The sequence below is a fragment of the Leptonotus elevatus genome, chromosome 8 (genome assembly GCF_054856555.1).
Source record: "Leptonotus elevatus isolate MCC_2025b chromosome 8, RoL_Lele_1.0, whole genome shotgun sequence".
NCBI lineage: Eukaryota > Metazoa > Chordata > Actinopteri > Syngnathiformes > Syngnathidae > Leptonotus > Leptonotus elevatus.
The window spans coordinates 15,183,867-15,209,801 of NC_141246.1; the positions used below are offsets into that span (position 1 = coordinate 15,183,867).

Consider the following 25,935-nt stretch of genomic DNA (forward strand, 5'->3'; position numbering starts at 1 on the left):
ATAGCTGTGTCTTCATCAGGTTGTGCTTCAGTGGAAACCTGGGGCAGATGAATAGAAAAATACCAATACAATTAAATTCTTACTAAGACTAGACTGCTATAATATAATTTCATGTAATCATGAATGTGCGACCAGTAATTCTAGTATGTCACATGTATGACACAATATCCAAATGTCATAAGAAATCACGATATGATAATTAACATGATATTGTGAGGTTAGCGATACTCACGATAACTGTAAAAGTAAAATAAAAAAACAAGTCACAATATTGTAAAAAATGAAATAAAAAAATAAAAAAATTATATTGAGAAAAGAATGTACTTTTGCTTTTGAGTTTTAATTAATCTTTTATGTTTTGTCAAACCTTGCACGATATCCCCCCAAAAAAACAAAATTAAGTGTGACAACACACCATATAAACATACCATAGTGTTTTTCCATTGTAGCGAAATTCAAACATGAAAACCTTCCGGGCATCATGATACACTCTCAGCCTGTTTTCACGTTCCTGTTTGCTTAGAACTTCTCCTCGATATTCAGTAGGAAAGTCTCTCTTCTGAAAGGAGCAGGAACTGAACACTCCTCGACCTTACAAAGAAAAAAGGATACAACAGAAATATTTCATTATAACAATAATGAAAACTAGACCCATACTAAAGAATATTTTACCAATACTCACCTTTGAATTAATTAATATATTTTATGGTGAAGCCATTCTTGTCTTTACCTAAGGATGAAAAGTATGCTACCTCTTCTTTGGGTTTAACTTTTGCCCTCTGTGGCCTCATGACTGACATGTCTCACTGAAGATAAAAAAATGTGCCAACGAAAATAAAATACAGTGGATAGCACAGCTCTGCTAAATATTTGCATAAATTAAATGTAATGAACACTAACAGACTTTACTGAAATATTTCTATTGAAAGAACAAATTTAAGTAAACACAAATGCAGCAATTTACCAATACTTCATTTATACTGTACTGGTAATACTAAGCCATTGTATATTTTCACATCAAAAACCAGCCTGTTATTGCTTTCCTCTTAAAAATTGCAATTAGCATTCATCTTACTCAACAGACGGTTAGCTCTGCTATGCTAACCGTCGCTAACAGAAGCGTAGCAATTCTAAATAATTAGCTGCATCCATCATAATCAACAGATGGTTAGGTATGCTAACGTAAGCTTAGCTGCACTTACACTGGACTTGCATTATAAATCATTTTCGCGAAAGAGGGAGCAATGTACACAAGCGACCAACAACAACAGGAAAAATTCGAGCTTCAAACCTACCTCATTAGCACAGCTACACGCCATCACATCTCGTGAAGTAAATAGAGCCGGGGGCGGTTCTCTATCGGGGCTGCTAGATGACGTCACTTCCGTACTCAGGGCAATATAATAAATCCCGTTCAAATCAACAAATTGGTTCAGTCGTTGGATTATGAACTTTGTTGATAAGAGTGGCTATTGTTCTATGATTTACAGTGTCAATAAAAAAAAATAGATCACATTTAAAATGAACCCCAAAGGCTCATATATTAAATGAATTACCACAGACGAAAACAAAGGATATTATTGCTAGAATTATAGATCATTTTGTAATCATAAAATGTGATTTCAGTTTCAGTTTTTTAAAAAGTTTTTTTTTTTCATTAACGAAAATGTTTTTTTGCTTTAGTAAATAAAATAACCTTGCTGCTGTCATACAGTTGCTGTCCGAGGATGTTTTAGTACTATACTTTAGTAATGGATGCATGTGTTTTTTGGCAAAATTGTGAGCGAGCCCAATTCCTTGGCTGAGAAGCAACCCTGCAAATGAATGGTCACATGATGCTTTCCTTTTGGCATGAAGCAGGACTGATGGTAGCGCTCACCTTTTCTTCTCCAGACAAGCATTTTTCCGGATGCCCCAAACATTTGGAAAGGGGGTTAATCAGAGAAAATAACTTCAACTCTTTTTTTCTTATTTTGGTCTGTATTTATGGAATCCCCTTTTCACTGGTCACACCAGGCCATCCTCCAAAAGTCTTACTCCCTCACCATGGGTGTAGATGCACTCATACCTGCTTACTGCCATTCCTGAGCAAGCTCTACACTGGTGGTGATGTCCTTATCCCGCAGCTGAATCAACTTTGGGAGATAGTCCTGGCATTTGCTGGATTTTCTTGGGTGCCCTGAAGCCTTCTTCACTTAAAGTTTGTAAGGTCACTAAAGGAAATTACTTTAATTTTCATGGCAAATAGGGACTTTGCAATTCATCTAATCACTATAACATTCTGGAGTACATGCAAATTGCCATCATAAAAAAACAATAATAATAAGTCAGCACTGGAGATTTTTAGAAAATCAATGTCATTCTCAAAACATTTGGCCACTGGTGTACAGAAAGATGTTACATTGTAAAGGCAGGGTGGGATGTTAAATGATGAATCAATATACGGCACTGACAGTTTCTCTGTCTCTGCCTCCAGCTGTTCAAAGTGATGTGATAAACAGCTGTTAACCATTGTATATTTTCAAATAAACAACCACTGCAAGAATTAAATGCTGAAATATATAATTAAATGTCATAGTGTATTTCATTATTTAATTTATCTACTTAGGAATTGGTGGCTGCAAAAAAAAAAAAGGCTCTGCGTCTACAGACAAACATTCACAATACACAGCATTTTGAGAAAAAACGGAATTATGGGGACATGTGCGTAATTGTGGGGACAGGTGACGGTCAGCCAATCAAATGCTGTGAAATATACACTGGTGTGAATAATTCATGAAGTGGTGCATTACGAGGACCTTCCTACAGGGGGCGTCATCAAATACACAAAAATACACAAATTCATGTAATTATGGTTTACAAGGACATTGGCTAAAACTTTGGATTTAAGCCTTCTACAGCCCTAGAAGCACTTCTGCATTGAATGAATTATGAGGACATGGGCTGTGTCCTCATAATTCAAAATGTCCTCGCAGTGTTGCGTGTATTCAGGTGACATGTCCTCATAATACACAAAGGCAAACACACACACACACACACACACACACACACACACACACACATGCAAAGAGCAATTACCTGCGAAGGTGCAGGTGGTAGTGGCCTGATACTTGACACTTGCGACTCAGAGTTGACCTGTAGACCCCAAGCTTCTTGGTATAGGTGCTGCTTAATGACTTAATCTTCCTCCACTCGTTCTTTCCCTGCATCTATTAGTCTCTCCACTTCTATCCTTTTTGACCTTCTTCCCTTCACCCAATATTTCTTACACAATGCAGTATCTGTCTCTTAAATCTGCACAGAAAAATCGACAGTGTTAGATTAACACTGAGGGTGTTAAATCTAACACGAAAATAGTGTTTGTGTTGAACCCACACTCTCAAGGTTGCGAGACAACCAATCTACCACTGAACCACACCACCCTGACAACGTATCAAATGTATCGCTATTGAAATGTCACTCAAGTTAGTGCTATTCAGGTTACAATCAACATCACCAACACTTAAGGAAATTTACTCTGACAGTGTAACTTTCTATCCTAATACTTACTGCATATTTGATCGGACACTAGAAATTTAACACCATATGCTGTGTGGGTTTCCCAAAATGCTTTATAGACCGTCCCCTCCAGATATCCAGATGGAGGAGCTGAAAAATACATATTCTTAAGAGTCCTCTTTTAGGAGGGCACTTGGTAGGATAGACCATTTTCTTACATCATGTTCTGTGTCCGGAGGTTTTATAAATTCATGAAAATGTCCGGTTGGCATTGCATGACACTGTGTAACTGCGACTGATACCACAATTTCAAGGCCGGGGCAAGTGTCCTCTTTTTTTAATATAATATATATATATATATATATATTTATATTATGGTCACCCTATCTTAGAAAATGTTCAACACATGTTTTTGGTCTTATTGAGTCACAGGAAAAGACATTACACCATGTTTCCCAAGTTTTGCATAGGGTGACCAACTGTCCCCTTTTGCCCGGACATGTTTTGTTACTATGCGCGAGTGCCTGAGAAAAAACCATTTGCTGCTGAAATGGGACAGAATATAAATATAATATATAATGTAAGCAATATGACATCCTGTTCTGTCTTTCACCGACATGATCAAAGTCGCTGGACCGAGAGGTGAGTTACGTTACCAGTTGAACGAGCCAAATACAACTCAAATAAGGTGCTCGGAATTATAGCTGACTGGCAATTGATCTTGAAATATTTTGAAGTAGACCTTGAGGCAAAAAATATTAATGTCATTATTTATTCATTTGTCAAGTAAGTTTTGTCTTATTTTCTACCCACAGAAGAGGCATATGTTAAAACAGTTATACTGTATGGCATCTGTGAGTATCATAAGTGTCTCGAGGCCGGGTCGAGTGTTGTGTTCTTGGAAATCAAAACATGGTCACTCTAGTGTTGCATCACTGCAATTGTATTTTTTGTTACCATGGTAATAGGTTATTGAGGAAGACTATTGCTACACAGTACAGTCACGTTTTACTTTAGCAAACTAGCATTAACCTTTTACGCTGTTCACTTCTGCATGTCTGTTTACATGCGCTTCGAGCTATTTGCCAATAACGTTGAGTACAATGCATTAAAAAAAAATCTAATTAAGCAAAATAGCTAATTTAGTGCATTTTCTTTTATGTTTAATCTCACTCCATACATTCATTCGATGAGGTCCTCCACGATGCAAAAATAATTACATTTTCAACTTTGCCTTCACCATTTGTGTGGGTGTACCATTATGCACACATCCTATAAACAGTCGCTTCAATTGAAGTAATTTGTAAAGTGCTAGAATAATATTCCATCAGAAATGTCAAAACTCATTATTCTGCTAAGAAGAAAAAGTTTAGCTCAGTCTTGATCAGACTGCACTGATGCCAAGACGCATATAATACATCACTATTATGATGAGTCACTGTTAGCACTAAAAGCAGAAGTGACTAAAACCCTGAGGAGACCACGATCTTCACTCATCAGAATTGTAAAGTAACTCCAGGAGCTGCAGCTCCTCAAAATACTTTCACTGACTAATCGATTCATCTTTAGACTGACATGAACATGCTCATTGACATTAATAAAGCTGAAAATGTGAATGTTGGTATACTGTGAATGATCAGTACGGATGCACCTAATGCAGCCTGGAATTACGTAAGATCAGTCGATCATAGAAAACTTCACCAAAAAAGTAAGTACATTTGGTGTTTGGTAGATTTTTCATTTGTTGTAACAATGCTTCTTAGCAGTTATGTGAGATGAGCAGCAGAGCTCCAAAAAAAGAAATGCCAAATCTTCACTGCCAACATCAAGCAGCTTATTTTGCTGTTGCTATTGACTTTTGTGTTGAATTTCTGCCAGTGTCGGCAATACATGCACTGCATGTTACGTTCAGTGATGAGTCCAGATTCTGCCCACGGCATTTCGATCATATGGTCAAAGTGTGGAGAAGACATGGGGAGCGCTGTGTTAATTGCTGCACCAATAGTGCAACATCTTTTGGTGGAGGCAGTATGATGGTGTAGGGGGCACCTCCCTCACTGGAAAAATGAGGCTTGTTGTCACTGGAGGCAAGCAAGATCAATGCAAAGAGATATCAGGAGGGGTGGGAAATCTTTTAATTTCTCATGATTCGATTCGATTCCGATTTTTGGGCCTGCGATTCGATTCAGAATCGATTTTTGATTAAAAATGATTTGATTAAAAAATATTTTTGCTTCAATCTATAGATGTGCAAGGAATTGTAATGATCTACTCCAGACTTGCTAATGCTAATTAGTGCGCTACTCGTGGCACTTTTATCACTCAAAAGAATGGCTCCACACTGCAAAAAAACAACTCTTATTGGAATAACTTGATCATGACTTTTTCCTTCTACTCTCTAATGTGGCTACAACTTAACAGTGTATTAGACCGCATGGAACCACACTGCCCCTAAGTGGCCAAATTGGGTACAACATAAACGGCGCTCCAAATAAAGGCACACACAAAGGCAAGACAGGATACAATTATTTAAATAAAATTAATTTTGGGACATTTAAAATCGATTCTGAATCGTACTAAATGAGAATCGCGATTCGTATGAGAATCGATTTTTTGGGCACATCCCTAGATATCAGGATGAGATTCTGCAACCAGAATTTGGGAATGGAGAGGGAGGAATTGCCTGCCAGCAGTCCTGACCTTAACCCATCTGGACATTTGTAGAGTCAGCTTGGTCATGCTGTTTTTGACCAACACAACTACATTACATGACACATTCTAATAGAACAATAAGATGTCATCTGGCAGCAGTACGTGACCAGGCTGGTGGCCAGCAAGAAGTGATGGTGCCAGACTGTGTATGGTTCTTTCTCATGCTACTGAGGCTCATAATTTGTGTTAAATTGCCAATATGTCATGGTTCTACAGACTTCAATCATCCAATTGATCAAAATTTTCACGGGCGTAAGCCAATTCTGCTGCTCATCCCACAATTGCAAAAAGTGTGGCACCATTTAAAAGGGTAATTAACAGTTTTTTCTTCTTTTTTTGGTGCAAGAAGCATTGATACAACAAAAACATAATCCACATATTGTGCATCCCCGTACCTGTGATGTTATACGTCTTACTTTGTGTCAGTTAGGGTGGCACCAAACCTTGTCCAAATTTGGTAAATTTCACATTTTTTCCACAAATTGATGCTATTGTCAGTGGCAAACTGGTGGCATTGCTCAATGGGTAGAGTAGTCATCTCCCAATCCAAAGGTTCTAAGTTCGATCCTCAGCCCTGGAGACCATGTCAAAGTGTCTTTGAGCAAGATTCTGAACTCTCAGTTGCTCCCGATGCTGTGTGATCAGTAGGTCAAATGAGGAGAGAGGAGACAGTGTTAAAGCGTTTTGAGTACTTTGTAGAAATGCACAATAAAAGTGAAAGTCCATTTACCATGTCGGACCCCTTGAGGGCCTGTTATTCTTACAAATTATTGACTAATCCAAAGTGTTGAAAATAGTTTGTTCTCTTTGATGATGTAACGTAAACGTTTTAACAAACATCCTTTTTTTCCCCCTTGTTTGTTTTTTTCCTGAAAAGTGTTGGTTTTATGATCCTTCTGCCCAACGCAAGGGACATATAAATGGGCCATCCTATAGGCTGTTACAAATGAGAACATTTGGAACAAATTGATAACATTTTAGTGATGCTAATTCTTTGTTACGTTGCAATCGTGATGTGGTGTGCAGAGGACACGTATTTGATCATTATAAGTCAATGAAGGGCTATGCATTGTTACAGTGGTTAGATCATATACATTCATAATTAAAAAATATTTCCACCCTGTCTACTTCCACTTTTGGTTAACTTCCGTGGAAGCTGTTCCAGATTTGCAATTTGCACTTTTGTTGTTTTTTTTCATTTCCTTGAGCCCCCTTCGCGTCGAAACATATTTGTGTTTCCTCGATATGCGGTGGCTTTGTGGCCATTTTTTAGTACTGCTTTCACCTCTTTCCGCTATATGCTGATGTGTTACGATTTGCAAATGGTATGATTTCGGGGATGTTCCACTTTTGAGTTTCCACAGTTCAAATCAAGACAACACTGCTGCAGCACATTTCTTAAATGGGCTGGTCATGGCAAATTAATTCCTTAGTGAACTATAGAGTATAATGTGTGAGTGCGTTACATAAATAATGAAGACATTCGAAGGCATCTGACCAAGGAGGACGGATATTAGATGTACGTTGTGGGGCAGTAATAAAGACAGCGAATGAACCAAACTACACAGACATTACTATAGTTTAATGAGCATATGATGAAGTCTACTGCATGATTGATAGTTTTCCTTACCTTGCTTTAAACTTGGCACCATGCCAAGTGTTGTTAAAAAACGGCTAACCACGTGACCCGGGTTGTGTCAAGGCCTGTGTTTACTTCATTTATTATAGATCTTGTCTGTTATATAGAATATAGCAGGTGGGCCAGTGTCATTACCCAGCTCAGAGGCAAACAGGAAACTGTATGCTGAGTAAATATTGGGCTACATGGATAAGCATGCAACGGTTGCCATAGTAACTGACCCATATGGGATGCAAGAAACTGGATGCCATATTTAGTTGACACAGACGTGTTTTGCCTGCTGCAGCAGGAGACTGAGAAATTGATGATACCAGTAGTGTGTGTGTGTGTGTGGGTGTGTGTGTGTGTGTGTGTGTGTGTGTGTGTGTGTGCTTGTGCGTTGACATTTTACCGTGGCCATATTATTGAAATGTGTGTGTTTTTGTGGGTAGGTTCAGCATACACACTACAAAGACGGGCAAGATTTACCCTTCTTTGATTTTATTGGGACATTGCAGAACCTGGGCCAAGGCCACAGGGGTAGAGCAGATGGGCTGTTTCATTTTGCACTGTCAAGGCACGGTCTATTTGAAAGACAAAGAACATTTTCATGGTGGTTAACAGCATGCTATTTTTCCCATGCTTTTTTTTTGTTGACTTTCAATGGTATTGCGACTACTTCGCAGTCAAAGTAAGCTTTGCTGAGTGGTGTCGTGAAGCGCAAAAATCAATTACCCGACCCCCCCCCCTAGCAACTTCACAATAAACAACATTGAACTATGTGTATAGGCTCTCTGTGTTTTTGGTTGTAAATCCTGTGAATAGCGCTCATTAGTTTACGAAAAAATAAATAAATAAATACAATTAAATAAGAGGGTATTAACAAGAAGCAAACATTTTCATATTGTTTAGATGTTTACCAGTAGCTAGTCAGTACCTAAAGGTTTAAAAAAAGAAAGAACAAAAATAAATATTGGTACATAACACATTTTATACACAACGTAACTCAATATTAGGGAAGTTCAATATCACTCTTGGGACATTTTATGCATCAAAAGTACTAGTGCTTGTACTTTTGATACATGAAATTTACCAACCCAAAAAACAATGATAGATCATTTAAAAGAAAGACCCATTTATTCAATATAGCATTTCCAATAAAATTGCAGGAAATTCAAGGCTATTTTCTATTTTTCTAAATGATCATTTCTAGTTCCTGATCATAAAACAGCCACAATAGATATCAGTCAGTACTGGTATTGGTCGCCGGTGTAAGTACCAATACCTTGAAATAAGGCTGGGTATTGGCCCGCTATCAATACCTGGTATCGGTACTCGCCCATTCCTACTTAGTATGGTTCAGATACTGTAATTAAATACAACCTGGCATCTCATTTGTTGTGCTAATTGCATGACAAAGTCACATGCATATTTTATCTTTAAACAACAACGTGCCGCACCTAATCATTTCATTCAATCTTTACTGCTATGAGTTTGCCACCATGCATGACTTTGCTATGACCAATTTGTGTTGTAATCCATTTAGAGCACCTACACATTTTAATTAAACACTGGTGTGTAGTGCCAGTATAAACAGAGGACACGAGTTAGCAGACACATAGCTTCATTGACTGGATAAAACCTGTTTATGAGCCTTGTGAACTGACATGAAAAATAACAGTGCTTTCAAACTGTCCACTGATATTTTGTCCATGTACAGGAAGCAGAAGGTCTTTTATATGTTTGCGCGTTTGAGCAGTGCAAAGATGATATCTTGTTACGTATGCAAAGGATGGTGCGGCACTAAAAAGACAGCTGCGTGTGCAGATGAGTGAAAGCAAAAAATGCTAAAGTGTGCATCTCATCTCAATGAAAGAATTATCATATCATTCATCGATTATCTGCCTGTTTACCTTCAGGATACTTTCCATTTTCCAAATTAGATATCTTTGCCTTTCTGATTATTTTCATTGAAAAATATGCACTTGTCATGCAATATTTTAGCCATTCTCGCAATAATTCCTCTTTTGGAGTGATGCTGCAACAGCTGGGCGGCAGTGATAGCCGATAACCAAAGAACGGGAAATATCATTTGATAAAGTGTATCTGGCTGCTCAGTACATTATAAGCAAACATCATATATGCAGGGACAATAGCTAACAAATATAAATACATTTTTCAAAGAGCATCACATTTCTACTGTGCTAAAGACATGAACTGTTCATTAGTCACAAGCGCGACTGTAATATAACACTTCTTATTTTCAGCATTACCTATAAAACATGTAGCTTAACTAACTTAGCTTTCGTTTTCAGCTATTTACATCTGGATGTGACACACAACTTAGAAACAACAGTGCCAATTGTTTTTCATGTGATTAGAATTGGAACATTGACTGACAGTTGTGTTTATTTGCCCAGCTCATGTTCCATTGACTACAGTCAAATAAAAAAACGGTAAAGACGTTTCTGCACACATCTGATGCTTATCATTGATGGTCAAGTCATAAAAGATCCATCTCATGTTTTAGAATGATTTTACACGTACCAGCCTATCATTGTGCCAGTGCTGTTTGCATGTTTTATCACTTAAAGTAGCACTAAGGAACTTTTCAACCTTATTTAAAAATAAATAAAAAATCAACTTAAAACTAGTTGAATAGTACCTTTGCCATGGCCTGAAGGTGTTTGTATCATTTTTTACTGACACTAAGCAACTTTGAGGAGGATGGTAGGAACACCGCCACACAAAAAAATACCAATGTGCTAAATGCTTTATGGCATACGTCACTTCCTCCTTTCCCTCCTCGTCAATTTGAATGTCGATGCATGATTACTGCTTTCCCGGCAGAAGCTGCAAAACAACTGAAAAGTTTTGTCTTAGGAGACAAAAAAGAAAAAAAGGAAAAGGGAAGATACCCGGATAAAAGGACAGTCAAGGAAAAACATTGGCCCGGATTTCACTTGCTGATGTGAACTAAAAAAAATTATCTTCCTTCAGACATAACAATACCACTTTTAACCATATGGCGCCGCCATAATCGACGTAAACTGAAAGTTCCTTAGTGTTGCTTTAATGAAAGTTCATGTAAGAGCATTTGTGCTTTCATAAGTGTGACTGCGCACTGATTCCAGAGGAGAATCCAAACGACCAGTCTTTTCTATTATTTTTACATTTGCAAAGCATTTAGAATGTTTATATATTACATACAACATTGTGTGTACTGTACACAAACATTGTATGATAGAGAACATTTGATTTGATTGTATACATTCTTTTTCTTTTCTTTTTTTTAGTAATACAATTTTCCGCAATAGATAATTATTGGAGAGGGGTGGTTGCTAATGCAGTTATTGTAATGGAGAATGGGCTTTTTAATCATCTGTAATCTTGTGGCAGTTACAATTATTGATAGTAAAGAAATGTGTGAGGACAATTATCATATACAAGAATGACTTATTGCGTTTTATGAGTCACCTAAAGGCACTGGTCGAGCAAAAGCAATTAGGATTTTTGACAGATTGACTGAACAAAGCAAGTCATTTCATTATAATGTGTTATTTGATTCTTTCCACAAAGACAAAATAGTTTTCAATAACATTTTATATTATTATTATTGTAAAACTGTTGCTACTGCACATTTCATTTTTATGCACCATTAATCTCTGATAGAACTCTTATTTTGTACACCAAAATCTTAGAATACCTGACTATAACTTTATAAATGCAAATTTTCAGGACTATAAAGTAAAAATGTGGAGCAGCGTGTTTTTTCTCCTTAGTTGAAAACTGTATTTAGCTGTGTCATATCCCCCCAAATGTACCATCCCAGGGAATTTGATCTCATCCTACATTTGAACTCTTACTTCAAATGTTCCTTTCTGACTGGGGAAATCCAATTCTGTATGTTTCCCCTCTACCTGACACCCACGCTCTAATACCGCATGCAAATACACTTTTCAACTATGTACCCATCAGAGACGAAACGGCTCTCATTAAGGTGTGTTGAATAATATTTTAGATACCGTAGCTAACTGCTTTGAGTATTTTTTTTTTCTTTGGCTCTTCCCTTGGCCGTGTCTTCAGATCATCTGTCTTTGTTAACTGTTATGGTTTCTTCACCAATCACCTGTGTCAGTACAGCACTATGGAATCAATAGCCAATAAAGCCAGATCAATAGAGCTTACAGAGCGATCTAACAGTCCAAAGGTCTTGTGCATGGCATTAATGCTCATGATACTTACGGATCTTAATGTGTCTCATTAAGGATTCCAGTGAGGCATTTGTATATCTATATTGAATTTTTATTTAGAGGAAATACTTCCCTTTCTGTGGTTGCTTTGTGGGTGTTGCGTAAGCGTGTGATCGATTGCTTATGAGCGCTAAAGTATCAAGTAAGTGGAAGCAGCCGACCACCACTAACCACAATCATTTCACTTGAAAACAATGACTTTCACTGATGACACTTGTATTGATTATTCAGATTAGCATGGCGCAAGAATCACCACTTGGCACATGGTAAAGTAATGACTGTGGCAATTTAAATCAACTGGTGCAAATCAATTTTGGCTTACTGGTGATGATACGCTGTGGTCATCGTGACGGGTGCTGGGGCTGTTGCTGCTGTGTTCAGAACAAACCATCCATCAATTTTCTAGATCACTTATCATCATTAGGGTCACCGGTGAGCCGGAGCCTATCTCAAACGACTTTGGGCGAGAAGGGGGGGTTACACCCTGCACTGGTTACTCTCAAACTGTCAAAGTCAAGTAAAATGAGCGTTATCACTAGAGTTGCCAACTGCTCAACGACACCTCAACGACAAGAACGACCGACCTGATTGCTTTCAACCTTGCTGGCGTGATTTTATTTATTTATTTCGATTTCTTTTTTTGTAGGTGAAACAATGTTTTGGCTATTTAAACCTGAGTTGAATAGGATCATATTTTTGAATGATACGAACACATGGAAAAGTTATTATCCAGAAATGTACTTTAATACAAACTAACAAAATTAACTTATCAAAATACATTTCTCACACAATTATGTGTTTTTCCCATTTATATTTCATCATCGTCATTTCGCTTAATTATAGCTCAAAGTCAAACCATGCTTACAGTGTGATAGACACCTCTGCAGCAGTCACCTGTAGATTACAAAAAACGATTTTTATATTTATAGTTAGTGTCGTGTATCAACAGTAAAAATTATACATATCTGTTTTGAACTTGTAATAAATGCAAGGCTGTGTGTGTATTTATCTATTATTCATTAATGATCAACTAAGTTTTCCATACAACACAGATATTCAATACACATTCCCGTATTAACTTAGATCAGAGGGTTAAAGAATCATTCTTTGCATATCATATCTATCGCTGGCTTTGCCTGGTGGACAACAAAAACTGTTTAGGGCTCCCTGAGTTTTCTTGCGCCTTGTACAGTATTCCACGTGTCCTGCTGCACCACCGGAAGCAGGTTGCTTGAAGTCAGTCAGTCCACCATGGCAAAAGTGCGCCAGCAGACATTTGGGGAAGCTCATACGAATGTGATTTGAGGCGGCACGCCATTTGTTTGAGTCTCACCACTGCGTGTAGCCGTTTCCGATATCTAACATAGCCACATTAGGAAGAATATTGACTTATCGTTCATAGCCATAGATTTAAGAAGAAGCATCACATTGAGGTACTGCTGCTCAGAGCTTTGGAGGAGGTTTTTTGGAGCTAGTCTTAAACGCAGCATGCAGAACAATTTTTAAATGTTGGAAAAGACCGTGGGAGATTGCCGGCAAAGGTTATGTTGCAATGTTTTTGCAAGACTTTTTCTTACAATATACGTAACATTATAATGTGTACTGCAATTTGTACCACTCATTTATGTAATGTAACAGCGAGAGAGAGAGAGAGAGAGAAAGAGAGAGAGAGAGAGAGAGAGAGAGAGAGGCGGTCCAATGGCAGAATCATACATGCATATGTAAAAATAATTGTGAGATTTTTTCTGAAATTGGTATCAGTTTTCCCTGAACCCTAATTATTTACACCCATGGCAACCACTTTCAACCGTGCTTGCTTGTACGTTTAAATGTAGCCTTAATGTCTTGTCTGTCTTGTCTTCAACTAACCACCATTGATTTTTCTTTCAACATTATTTTTGCTGTCTTTCTTATTCTTTATTAATGTTGACATTTAAAGCGTAAAGAATATGGAGTTTAGAGTTTAGACTCCCTATATATTTCAGTTGTATCATATCATTCAATATCTTTTTTGTTTCTACCTTCTGTAATATTTTGTTCTTATTTACGTCTCTCATCTGTTGTTGTCATTTTACCCTGATGGTTTTGCTGAACATTGTCACAATCACACAGAAGTGAAACGTGTTGTGATCAGGTTTTTCCTGTGTTTATGCTTGTTGCTCTCGCCAATTTTGCACTTTGCATTACAAATCTTGCACCACAAACGCGCTGAGAAATGTAAATAATATAATATAGAATATAATAAACACAATAGAATAGAAAACCTTTATATATCATTATTTTATAATGAAGATACAACAAAATTGGGACCATAAAAACACAGATCACAGCGAATAATAAAAATAATAGTGAGAAGCATATGAATGTGCTCATAGCTCGAGTTTCATCCGCCCGCCGCCGGCTGTTGTATTAGTTTTGACTGGGAATTTGTCTCGGCAAATCTTACTTTTCTTTGACTGGGAAATACGTTAAACTCAAAGTCGAGTTGAATCGCTGCGGCACACACTGCTGTCTTATATTGTTTCAACCTCAAAAACTGACAGCACCAAACTACTGAATATATTGTATCTATAACACAAATCCAGGTTATCACAAATTTAACTAAGGTTATTTTTCCATCAGATGGCTTTCCACTGTCTTGGGACATATTGACTGTTATGACACCTGACCTTTCCACCAGGAATTCCTAATGTGATACCATGCATATGATCCATTGACCTTTAAAGTTTCTTGAAAGAAAAAAAAATCCAATTGAGATCAGTTATATTTGAAATAATCCCTTCCACAGTCCAGACTGTCACCATTATCATTAACCCTTTATTAACTGTGCAAGCAAAGTCAACAATAAACATTATTAAATGTAACAAATAAGTTGACCATGCAATATTATTACATGAAGAACAATGATTTATTTTCTTAGATATTTAACTTACAGTAATGTAATGTCCCTAAAGTTCCTAATTATAAAAATACCAACTACCAAGACTAATTTCATGGAAATTAAGCCGATATTGTTGTTCTTATTACATGTCAAAAAAAGCGAATAAAAAATAAATGTACACAGTTCTTTATGACAGTTTGATGTTTATCATTGGCAGACATTATCCTAATTGCTAGGTTAAGACAAGGCCACCAGCAATGCCATGCACATTCATGCTCCACCTGTTTGTTTGTGTGTGTGTTTTGTGTGCAATACGTGTGGTCTGTGTTCCCTTTAGAGCAAACAAACATCAGAGCTGCATGTGTGTGTGTTTGCTTGTGTGTGAGCGTGTATGCGTGTAATCACATTGACAGAGTTGGCTGCAGGTCCTCGCCACCTCGTCTGTATGCCAGCAGGGCACAGTCGTCTCTTATAAGATCGTTTTCATGCAGCACTTGATGGCGGCAAATTGCACATTTTATCAACCTGCTAGTGAGAAATTGTTGTCAGCAGGAATATTAGGTACAAAAAAATACATTGTTGTAGGCTAGGATCAGACTGCATAAAATGTAATACTTCATTATATCCGTGTGGCAATGTTATTTTAGTTAATGAAAAATAAAGAAATACTGTAACTAAGACTAAAATTGAAAACAAAAAACAAAGCATTTTTATTAATGAAATATGATTAAAAAAACACACACAAAAAAACAACTGAATCTACATTTTACTAAAAATAGCTATAATAATAATGAAAATGTCCTTTGTTTACTGAAGCGTATTGCATTCACTTGAAAAAAAATATATCCTGTTTTTCTGGCAATTTTTTTGCGGTTGATTTGTTTTTTGGAGTATTTTTTTTTCTGTTTTTCTGAATATTTTTTTCAGGTTTTTTTTTCTGTCAAAAAATATTCAGAAAAACAGGCTGAAAAAAGTCTTCAGAAAAACAGGAGGAAAAATTATTCAGAAAACCAGGGAAAAAATGTTTTTAAAAAACTGGAAAAAAAATTATAAAAAAAAACAGGGGAAAAAAATATTCAAAAAAACAGAAAAAAATTATTCAGAAAAACACCAAGCAGCCTAGCTTTATTTTATTAGCGTTGTTATGCATCTACCATTACAAGCTTTACTGCATTTATTGTATTGACTGCTACACAGTACCTGCATTTGATTGGTGGATGGACGGTTGATTTGAAAATATTTTTGAAATAATATTTTGGCAGTGGTTTGTCATTTGTCATTTGGCAATTCTCCTGCTACAGTTATTTTGCCGTGTACGCCTCTGATTGGTCAATCGCCGGAGCAAGAAATCCTTGGCCTGCCGAGAATCTATAAGCAATTACATGAAAATAGCCAATTCAAAGCAGGCCAATAATTTTTTGCTCCGGCGATTGACCCATCAGAGCTGTTCACAGCAAAGTAACACAGGCTGGAGATTTGCCGGTCATGGCAAAATAACCACTGCCAAGTACTTTAGTTGAATTTTTACTACACAATACTTGTTAGTTTTTTTCAAATTTTGCACACAATTGATACATAATTTAAAAGGAAAAAGAAGACTAACACTAAAACTAAGCATTATTATATATAATATATATACAAAAACTAACAAAGCTGCCCTGAAAATTTATTAAAATTAACTCAGTTAAAAAAATCTCAAAATGAAATAAAAACAAACTATAATAAAAATTCAAAAACTACAATTAATTACCCCCCCCCCTCCCCCACACACACATACCTTTTTTGGCTTTCTCTGCTTTTTTTTAAGGTTTAGGGAAAACTGATACCAAATTGGAAATTAGAGCCATTGCCGGTCGGCACCATGAGAGGCACAGAGCCCCTCTTGGCCCCTCCTCGAACCGCCACTGGTTATGGCGTCAAAAGTGGGACACACATCTCCGTTCTGGCAACACGCTGACAACATTACATCAATAATAGCAATCTATCAATCACTCAATCAATCACTGATATGGCCCAGCAGCACTCAAATGTGATGTAGACTCGCGTCCTATCCGACCGTATGCTGTTGAAAATGCTGCCTATGTAACCTACCAGTGGGTTCTGTTGCTTTAAATTCTAAATGCAGTAACTTGAGGAGTGTCCAACTCTGTTCTGAAATTCTGTCTGCTCACACTTTCCCAAAATACGGCACAAGTAGCGAACCAACCAAAATGGCTGGGAGCAATGAAGTCTCTATGGCATCGCCCTCCTCTGCCACTTCATTCCCTCTCTGTCTGCTTATTCAACTTCGCCTTTCTACAGCCTCCTACACTTTCCCTCCCACCTGGCATCTCTCCTCCCTCGTCTCCCTCTTTCGCTCTTTTCAGCGCCTCTGCCTCTGAATCATTAATGCCTGGCATGTCATCATGATGGCTGTGGATGTGAGCTGCGTTCAGAGTGATTATTCCTTCTCGCTGTGCTCGCTTGATCCTCCACTTGCTACAGCGCATTGGCAGCTAACGTGACTTCTAACATCATCAAATATTAACTAAAAGGCTCAAATGAACATAAATGCCATACGTGGTTGTACTACTTGCGCACTTTTTTTCTTGATGCCCTCTCGATCAGTGCGTTTTTAATTGCAGAGACCCACTTGGCTTCTCTGTTTGCGTGTAGCCTGAGATGATTCATCTTCAGCCTCTGCTTCAACTGCTTCCGTGTATACAAACAAAATGTCAATTTTCATAGTTTTAACTTTAAACAGCATATGCAATTCAAACACATGCAAATGTATGGTGTTTGGTGCATTGCTGCAGGGGTTTTAACATGCACAATTTCCATTAGTCCACTTCAAAATGACTTTTTATTGTGCAGTTGAAGCATTTAATGTTAAAACTTTGTGAAAATTTAAACCACAATCGGACTGTCAAAAAGCAAGGACAAAGATGGAAATGTGAATGAAGTGGTAAAAAAAAGTTTCAGAATAACACTTGAATACTGAGCGATAGTTTAGAATTGTGATGAATGTGTGCCTGTTATTTTGGTTTCTACAGAATTAAGCACACAAACACACCGATTGCTATTGTTATTCATGACAATAGAATTGAACTGGTGACAAGAAAATCATAGCTTATTAAAATAAATGGCAGCGGATGGACAGTTTCTGTTTTTGCCGTTTGAAAACACTTACCACGCATACTTCACGTAAAATCCTCCTGAACAGCCTTTTTTTTTTTAAATATATATATTTTTGGCTTTAGTAGAAAAGCAAACATCCTTCTACGTCTGACTTTGTATCTTCCATGGAAACAACAACATTCTTCTTATCTGAGCTGATCTTGAAATTTTCAAAATCAGATTTTTTTAACGGGAGTGCTAAGAAGTCCCCAATTATGGATTCCTGTCTTGGTCTTGGCAGCTGCCAGCACTGCCAAGTCTCAATCTGTCCTTCCTTACTGTCAGTGGCTTGTAATGCAGATATCAGGAAATTTAGACACAGCATAGGAAGAAATGCCCTCCCGCAAACTTCTAGATCAGTCCCAAAGAATCCAGTAAAGATCTCTTGTGCAATACAGTAGTGACAAACACAGTTTGGCTCTTCTTTAATGTGTCACTCCTTTCTTAATTTCACAGTGATTTATTAATGCGGTAAATCTACAGAAGGCATTTTAAATCTGAAAGTAACGTCCCAATGTGGTTTGCGTCAAATCACCCATTTTTGAATACTAGATTAGATGTTTTCGTCCCACATTTATACACATTTTATTTAATTATTGATTTAGATGATGTTGTTGTGCAATAGGAATGAACTTGAACCTGTATTTTTTTTATTTTTCACTGTACGCACCCCACACAGAGGACCAGATCACACACGCTTCTTGAGTTTGAAGCAGTGGGGGTGGGTCGGTGCCTTGATTAAAGGCACAGCAACAACAATAGTCAAGAAGCAGACTAGCACCCCTTTCCAACCACTTACTGTACCCCCCCCCCCCCCCCTCCCTTTACGGGACATGAAGACTGATATTACAGTTCAAAAGTAATGTTATTTTCTCCACAACGCTGCAATCCAGATACTGGTTGGCAAAATTGTTGCTACGCTTTGAAAAGCCCGCAATGGACAAATTGTAAATTACTGCAATCAAACCATTTCTATCACTCTCAGTTAGCCTTGTCTACAGTTTTTTGTGACTTTCTCTTTGTGAGCAAATTGTTCAAGCTGTCTCAAATTTGAAGGGTGCAGAATTTATATTGCATGCTTAAGATCATTCTGTGTTCAATAGGAAGCAACAGGTGCTTGCTGGCCAGTTTCAGAGAGCTTGGTCTCCGCCTCGGGTAACGGCTTCTCCAACAGGGAAAAAGACTCACCCACAGCTAAAAACGGCAAAAAATAGCAACACATCAGGCTATTCTCAAGTAGCCTTTGCTGAGCGCTTATCGAAATAATATTGAACAGGGTTGGAAGTACTGAACCATGCAATCTGTCGAGGGCAGTCGGAGCAGCTTAGTGGGCGGTTAAGTGAGAGTTACCCGAAAAATTATATGAATATGTATATTGCGTTAATATAAAGTTGGGAAATTTGGTTACAATGCAGCAGTTATGTGCAAACATGAAATACCCTCAATAATTGCACTGCACTGCAACCAATTTATAAAACTCATCTTGTGCCTGATGACAATGTAGATGGTGAATTAACCTTGATCTGCTGAACCTGACCTTCAAGACCGTACCAGTATGGTAGGCCTGTGAACTGCATCTGCAGTTGACTTGACTGAACAAAAGTGCATTTTTGGCTAGCCAAAACACGGAGAAAAATCACTTTTTTTATTTGAAGTAACATTTACTTTTGTGTTTCATTTTGGGGGCAAATGGGTCAATGCTTTGCAATGTATAAACGGGCAACTTGACTTTATGACAATGTTTAAAGTGATGGGACTCCTTTATTAACGGGCTCCTTGTCATAAGTAAATGCATATGAAATGATTTTGCGTAACTTGCCTGTTTTTTAGCAGACTTGTTCTCATGTCATGCACAGAACAACATTTGGTGGTCTATTTCACATACTGAATTAATTTGTTTTCAACAACCCTAAACATTGCAGAACGACTGGCAAAACAGTGGCTCTTTAGCAAACTAGCTCCTCTCGAATATTAGTGGCAAAATGCATACATTTAGGGGCATTCTCGAGCCCTGCCTGGAGGTATAATATATATTTTTTTTAACTCAACAAAACTTTTGGAATTATGGGAAAACATTTTTTTACCTCATCAGACAATATCATAAATCCCCGAACATGTGGAAAATGTGCTATGTATATGGATATTCATTAGGGTTGTGCACGAATCGGTAGTTAAAAACGAACAGTCAAATCAGAATTTTCAGATTCCAATTAGAACGGGTCATAGCATATCACGCGAGGCATATTTGACTGGCGTGCGTCTCAGTGTGACGTATGTATGCAGGAAGTGCACATTTGTAAAAGCACGACATCTAGAAGCATTTGCGTGTGTGTGGGAATGTTTGGCCGGCTAATGAGCCCATTTATGCAATGTATTAAATTCAACTGAGCCCATTTATCCACGTCTTTGTTACTTTGCTTTTGGCCTCTCATGCCAGCACAGCAGCATATGAAGGACGTTTGGAAGATGAGGCTTGTACACAATGGGATGGATTTAAAATGGGCCCAAAGGAAAAAAAAAAAAAAAAACTTGGGTTCTGCCATTGGGCCAGGTACGACAAAGGATGACAACATATGGTGAAAATAAAACACTCCATTTACCATTTTGATAAAGTTGGATTTATAATTTTTTGGGACTGTGATGTGTTTTTGGGCAAAAGTACAATTAGCATTGCAGCTGATTTGTGCTACGTTGGTTTATGTAAACAGCCTAATGAGCACACTGTAGGGAACATCGTCGTTTGCAAACTCCACATTTTGGAACAGTTTTAGTAATGAATTTTTGGGGAGATAATAACATAACTGATGCTGAAAAGTGCTATTGGTTAATGAGAAAAGTAAGGAACACTGTAGTACTCAACGATCTGGCTGTGTTGAGTAAATAGGGCAGATTAGAAATAGAGTAGAGAGGACTGGGGATAGATATGCAGCGACAAAAATAATGAAGTGACAGTGGCACTCCTACTTTGGTACACTTTAACTTCGGCCCTGGGAGCCTTTGCAGCTGTGTTCCAGAAATCACTGCAATCCAATTTTACACTTGCATAAACAGTTTAATCCAAAGCCACAAGGTACATTCTTAAATAGATGGACACCCTAATTCAGCCTGTTCCGCTGGGCTATTTTCTAAGCTTCGGCTTATTTTTGACTACTTCCTGCATGTATTTGAGACAATAACTTGAGCTTCGGAGGCTCTTTATGAGCTTCTGCTGTGCTGCCTCGTGTTTGTATTCAACTCAGGGGATTCAGTAATGGCCATTCCCCATGTCCCAGAACTAAGTAGTTTCCAATTTTGGCTTACAGGCCAACATAAGCATCTGAGGCGCCATTATGATCTTAACACAATAGCATTGTTATTAACACAGTGTTGACTCCTTTTCTGGTTTGTTCCCCCTAAAAAAAATAAACACACAGACTAGACTGTCTTGGAAGTATAAGCTTGAAATTAAAATTGAACAGCTAATTATTGGCTGATAGCAAATAGCATGTGCTAATGTGTTTACCAAAAAACAGATTATTGAGAATATGGTAAGCGTGTGTTGATATATTTTTTAAATGCATTTAATGTCACGTAAATTATATATATATATATATATATATATATATATATATATATATATATATATATATATATATATATATATATCCTTGTCGGCCCATTGTAATGTGGAACCATTTTGTTTGACTTTGTTCATGAGTTTTTTCAAGCAATTTTTGTTTTTAATCATGAGTTTCTATACTTCCAAGGATGTCCCAGTTGTATTTTGATGACAGTCAAGAATGACATTCAAAAAATGCTAACAAAAAATCAAATAATGATTTTGATGGATGAAATCAGAAAGAATTCCTTTTTTTTAAAGTGGATATACGGCACATTTGTCATTGGACAACGATGATATTTATGCAAAGCATCTCCCCTGCATCGTGCATTTAATAAAAGGCCTCTGATGTCCACTCAGTATTTAAACAGAGTGTATGAACAATGCGCAGGGGCCAGCTGCACAGCCTCAAACCTCTCCTCTGTCTGCTTGAATGACTCTGCCTCTTCCTCTCCATCACTGGAGGTTAGGAGCTTGTGGATGATGACCACAGCGAGAGAGCGATGAAGAGAAAGTGTCCAGCTGTTTGGAAAAGAGGAAACTTACTACTTGTATTATTGTTGCACTCTCAGAATCTGAACATTAGCCTATACTCTCGCTCTGGGCCACATTTAGTTTACTTATGTAACTCTCTGTAAAATTGTAATTCAGCTGACATTTAACGATTTAACGTATGTTCATTCATAATAACTGCGTAAATTAAGTGTGAACGTCTGATACTACTTTATTGTGACGTTTATGCAGTAATGTTACACTTGTGGCACATTTCTTTGTGTGTTTTCAATCATTTTACGAGTCTTTTCTAGGTGTTGAACCGACTAGTCGACATACCAATTTTGCTATGCCGCAATGCCTTTCTGAAGTCAGCAGGTTGTTGGTTGCCGCAGGCGAACTATGCGGTGCTTCAAGCGGAGTGGCAAAAGTGAGACTGGTAGCACTATCGCTTGTAAAATATGCACATTTATCCTCAAATTATAAGATGAAAAGGCTAATGCTAGCTAACAAGCAGGATTCAGCCATCTGTAGCATTTTGAGAGGGGCATATCATCTTTGTCAGCTCTTACGATGTTTATTTATTTCGCTGTGTTAGTATTCACAGAGGCCACTCTGACTCAGATTGACTCTCAGACTGTAAAGCAACAAGAAGGGATGATTTCCCCCGTCTGTTAAAAAGCACGCAGACAAAAATTAAAATTTGATTACTTGTCTATACTTGGTTTCTTGTTATTCATGCTGTACATGACTTTTTACTTAAAGTTAAAATATAGTAACCGTGTTTCACATGTGTATCGTGTACTTTTCACATTTGTGAATATGAGGCAAAGTCACGCCTTTGTAAATGAAACCACTTGTGTCTGTTGGTACTTGCAGCAGCAGAGACGCACAGATAGCTTCGGGGTCTCAAAGAAAATCGAATCTCACAAAACTCTTGCAAAAATACATGTAAAACAACTGAAGCTATTATTAAAAACCATTACCTTAACTTTTAGTTTTCTTAAATTATTTACTACTTGTTTGCACTGTAACAAATAGCGACCCTGTAGTTGTGAGCGATCCGATGTTTGGAGTTAGCACAGTGGCATACACAGCGAGCTGAGAAAAATATCAGTGACGTCATCGATTAGTTGACCTTCCTTAGCATCAACTACAAAAAAAAATTTTCTGTCTTAATGTGTGATTAGTGGCAAATGACCTGTTTTTTGGTTAACCAGTGTCTTCAGTACAGTGCATTAAGGGAGAAGGCATGAGATACCGAAACACTTCTTCTGTATTGTTGGGTTTGCAGACAGATGATGTTCAACATTGGAGGTCGTGCTGTATTGGAAAGATGCATAAAGATAAAACTGACTGCAGCAGGGGAATCAGGGGAAGTCTTTGGCTTGCGTCCATGGTGCAACAAGCAGAAAGGTGTCTCAGGGTATGTCAACCAGGTGATTGACAAGTGATCTGTCCAGAGTGCACCTCGACCTCCCCCAGACACCCTACAGCTTCCCGGTGACCCTGGACAAGACAAGTGGTGTCGAAAATGGATGGGTGGATGTTTTTTTTTTTTTCTTCCTGGGTGCATTGCTGTGTGGCTTGTGCATGGCTCATTATGCATGGTGCAATGGGTCACTTAAACAGCTGGCAGTCAGTCCAGTTGTGAATTTGCATTGCGGTGTGTGTCAGCGTGCATCGAGATGAGCAGGAGTAGTTCAACTTTAATTTTATTAACACAGTGCGAGCAAGGCACAGTATTTTCTTCTTGTCGCAGTTGGGCTCAAATCCAGTTACTGAAGCATAATTGAAGAAAGAATGCTTTGTGCGCATGGAAATGAGGTCTGTGTGAGAGAACCTTCAATCGATTAATGAAACAATTTCTCACTCTAAGTCAATTTAGCTAGCAACAACAAAGGTACTTCTTCATTTTGTCGACTTAACTATCCAATTTTTTTGCATTTTTGGGAGGGTCAATATTTAACATGTATCCATTTATATAGTTATTTGGTAAAAAGCACATTTTACTGCTTGAAGTTGCAAAAACTGTCCCCATTTTAAACTTTTGGACTGCTGGGAAAGACTCCCAGGACAGACGTTAATAGCGGGGAAAGCTGCAGTAAAAGGCTCGGGGTCCTGAAAAGTCTAGATGAAGCATTTGCCACTTTATACTGCATAGGCGTGAAATAATAGCTTCCAGTAATTGGCCTGGATACTTTATGGGGGTGCACTATGAGAGGCCTGCAGAACTCAAATGACACAGCTGGAAATCTTCCAGGATTGATTGCTTGTGTCCACTTGGATCATTTTTTCAGTCGATTTTTAAAAATAGAAAATGGATGAATTTGGGTCTATTCAGACATTTGACTACCAGAGACCTTGATAAATAATAATGACCGGGGATCCACTTTTGGTGATGTAAAAGTCCAATCTTAATCTCAAGATAAAACCTAAAAGTTATATTAAATTTGATCTTTAAAGCTATTGTTTCTATTTAAATACTTATTTTTTATTTTTTATTTTGTTTAATAAAATAAGATCAATGGCAGAAATCCTCTACAATTCAACACAGCTAATGGATACAATATACGAAGAGGCAAATAATGGGATATTTTCTGTTCATTAGTGTAAATTGTTTACAATTTAATTTATCTTATTTTATTTATATTTTTACATGTATTATTGCTGCTTCTTAAAATAAAGTGTTTTTGATTCACTTTATTAACCCTTTTATACATAAATAGTTGTACTGTAGTGAATACAGTGGTATATACTGTATCAGCATAATTTTTTAGAACTTTTAATTAAATTCTATAGGTTGAAAAAAATTGTTTGCTCCCATGTCATCATCTAAACTTTTAGATATTGGCTTTATATTTTATTTCTATTTCCTTTTGGTACGTTGGGATCAGATTACCGTGGAGACCCAGTTCTTAGAGAGATGATTGTTGTAAACACAAATGGGAGAAAAAGAAAAGAACACAAACATGCTAAAACAACTGCACAGGTATTTAAAGATTAATCTAAAATGATATCAGCACCCAAAAAAATGAAACAGTTTCACAATTTTATTTCTCAATTTAATATAAAATATTTTTAAATGTTTGACATCGGGCTTTTGTATTTAGGTGAATACATGTTAAAAAGAAAATGAAATGAAAAACATGTTGTGTGAACTGTACAGCTAAAATAACACATTCAACGTGACTAATACAATTACTGTTTTGAAGGTTTAAGCAGAGGTTAACATCACATGATGGAGGATGAGTGAAAACGGTACGGTGCTGTGCTTACATTTTGAGAAGTTTTGCCTGTTCGGCATCTGGTGTGGTGTTCCGGGCATGAGAGAATGCTCTAGAATCACCTCAGAAGCAGCTGAAACGAAAGGACCTATAGCATTTTGATGAGTGTGAAATTCACTAACAGTCATTTGAATAATATCAATCCGTTTTGAGCAATCGGTAAATAACTAATTCCCAGCAACGACCCTTTTGCATCACCAAAATCAATACGTTCCATGGCTTGGTGTGATGTCAGCGACAGAACTGGAGACAAACAAAACAAGCCCACTCAAATGGATCAATATTTTCACTTGTTGTCTAAACTAACAACCAGACTTTCAACATAGGCGACAGCTATGCCACAGACTTGCTTGTTAACAATACTAGTATAAGGAAATGGCCACATCGTTGACGTTGCAGACTTCCACCTAAATGTGAGTTGGTCAAAATCTGCTGAAACT

General features: G+C 37.4%; 2 protein-coding genes across 5 annotated transcripts in view; one reads left to right on the forward strand and one right to left on the reverse strand.

Annotated features, from left to right (window-relative positions):
• LOC147169917 (uncharacterized) overlaps window positions 1–810 on the reverse strand; it is an 8,227-nt gene extending 7,417 nt beyond the window's left edge. For all 3 annotated transcript variants that reach the window (XM_086081780.1, XM_086081781.1, XM_086081782.1), the window contains exons 1-3: window positions 683–810; window positions 429–591; window positions 1–38 (exon numbers count right to left, since the gene is read on the reverse strand). The exon at window positions 1–38 is cut by the window's left edge and continues 23 nt beyond it. In XM_086081780.1, the coding sequence (XP_085937906.1) occupies window positions 1–38; window positions 429–463 (73 nt within the window). In that variant the 5' untranslated portion in view covers window positions 464–591; window positions 683–810. The remainder of the gene's footprint in view (window positions 39–428; window positions 592–682) is intronic.
• sgcz (sarcoglycan zeta) overlaps window positions 1–25,935 on the forward strand; it is a 262,252-nt gene that overhangs the window by 80,685 nt on the left and 155,632 nt on the right. The gene's annotated exons all lie outside the window — the stretch shown is intronic.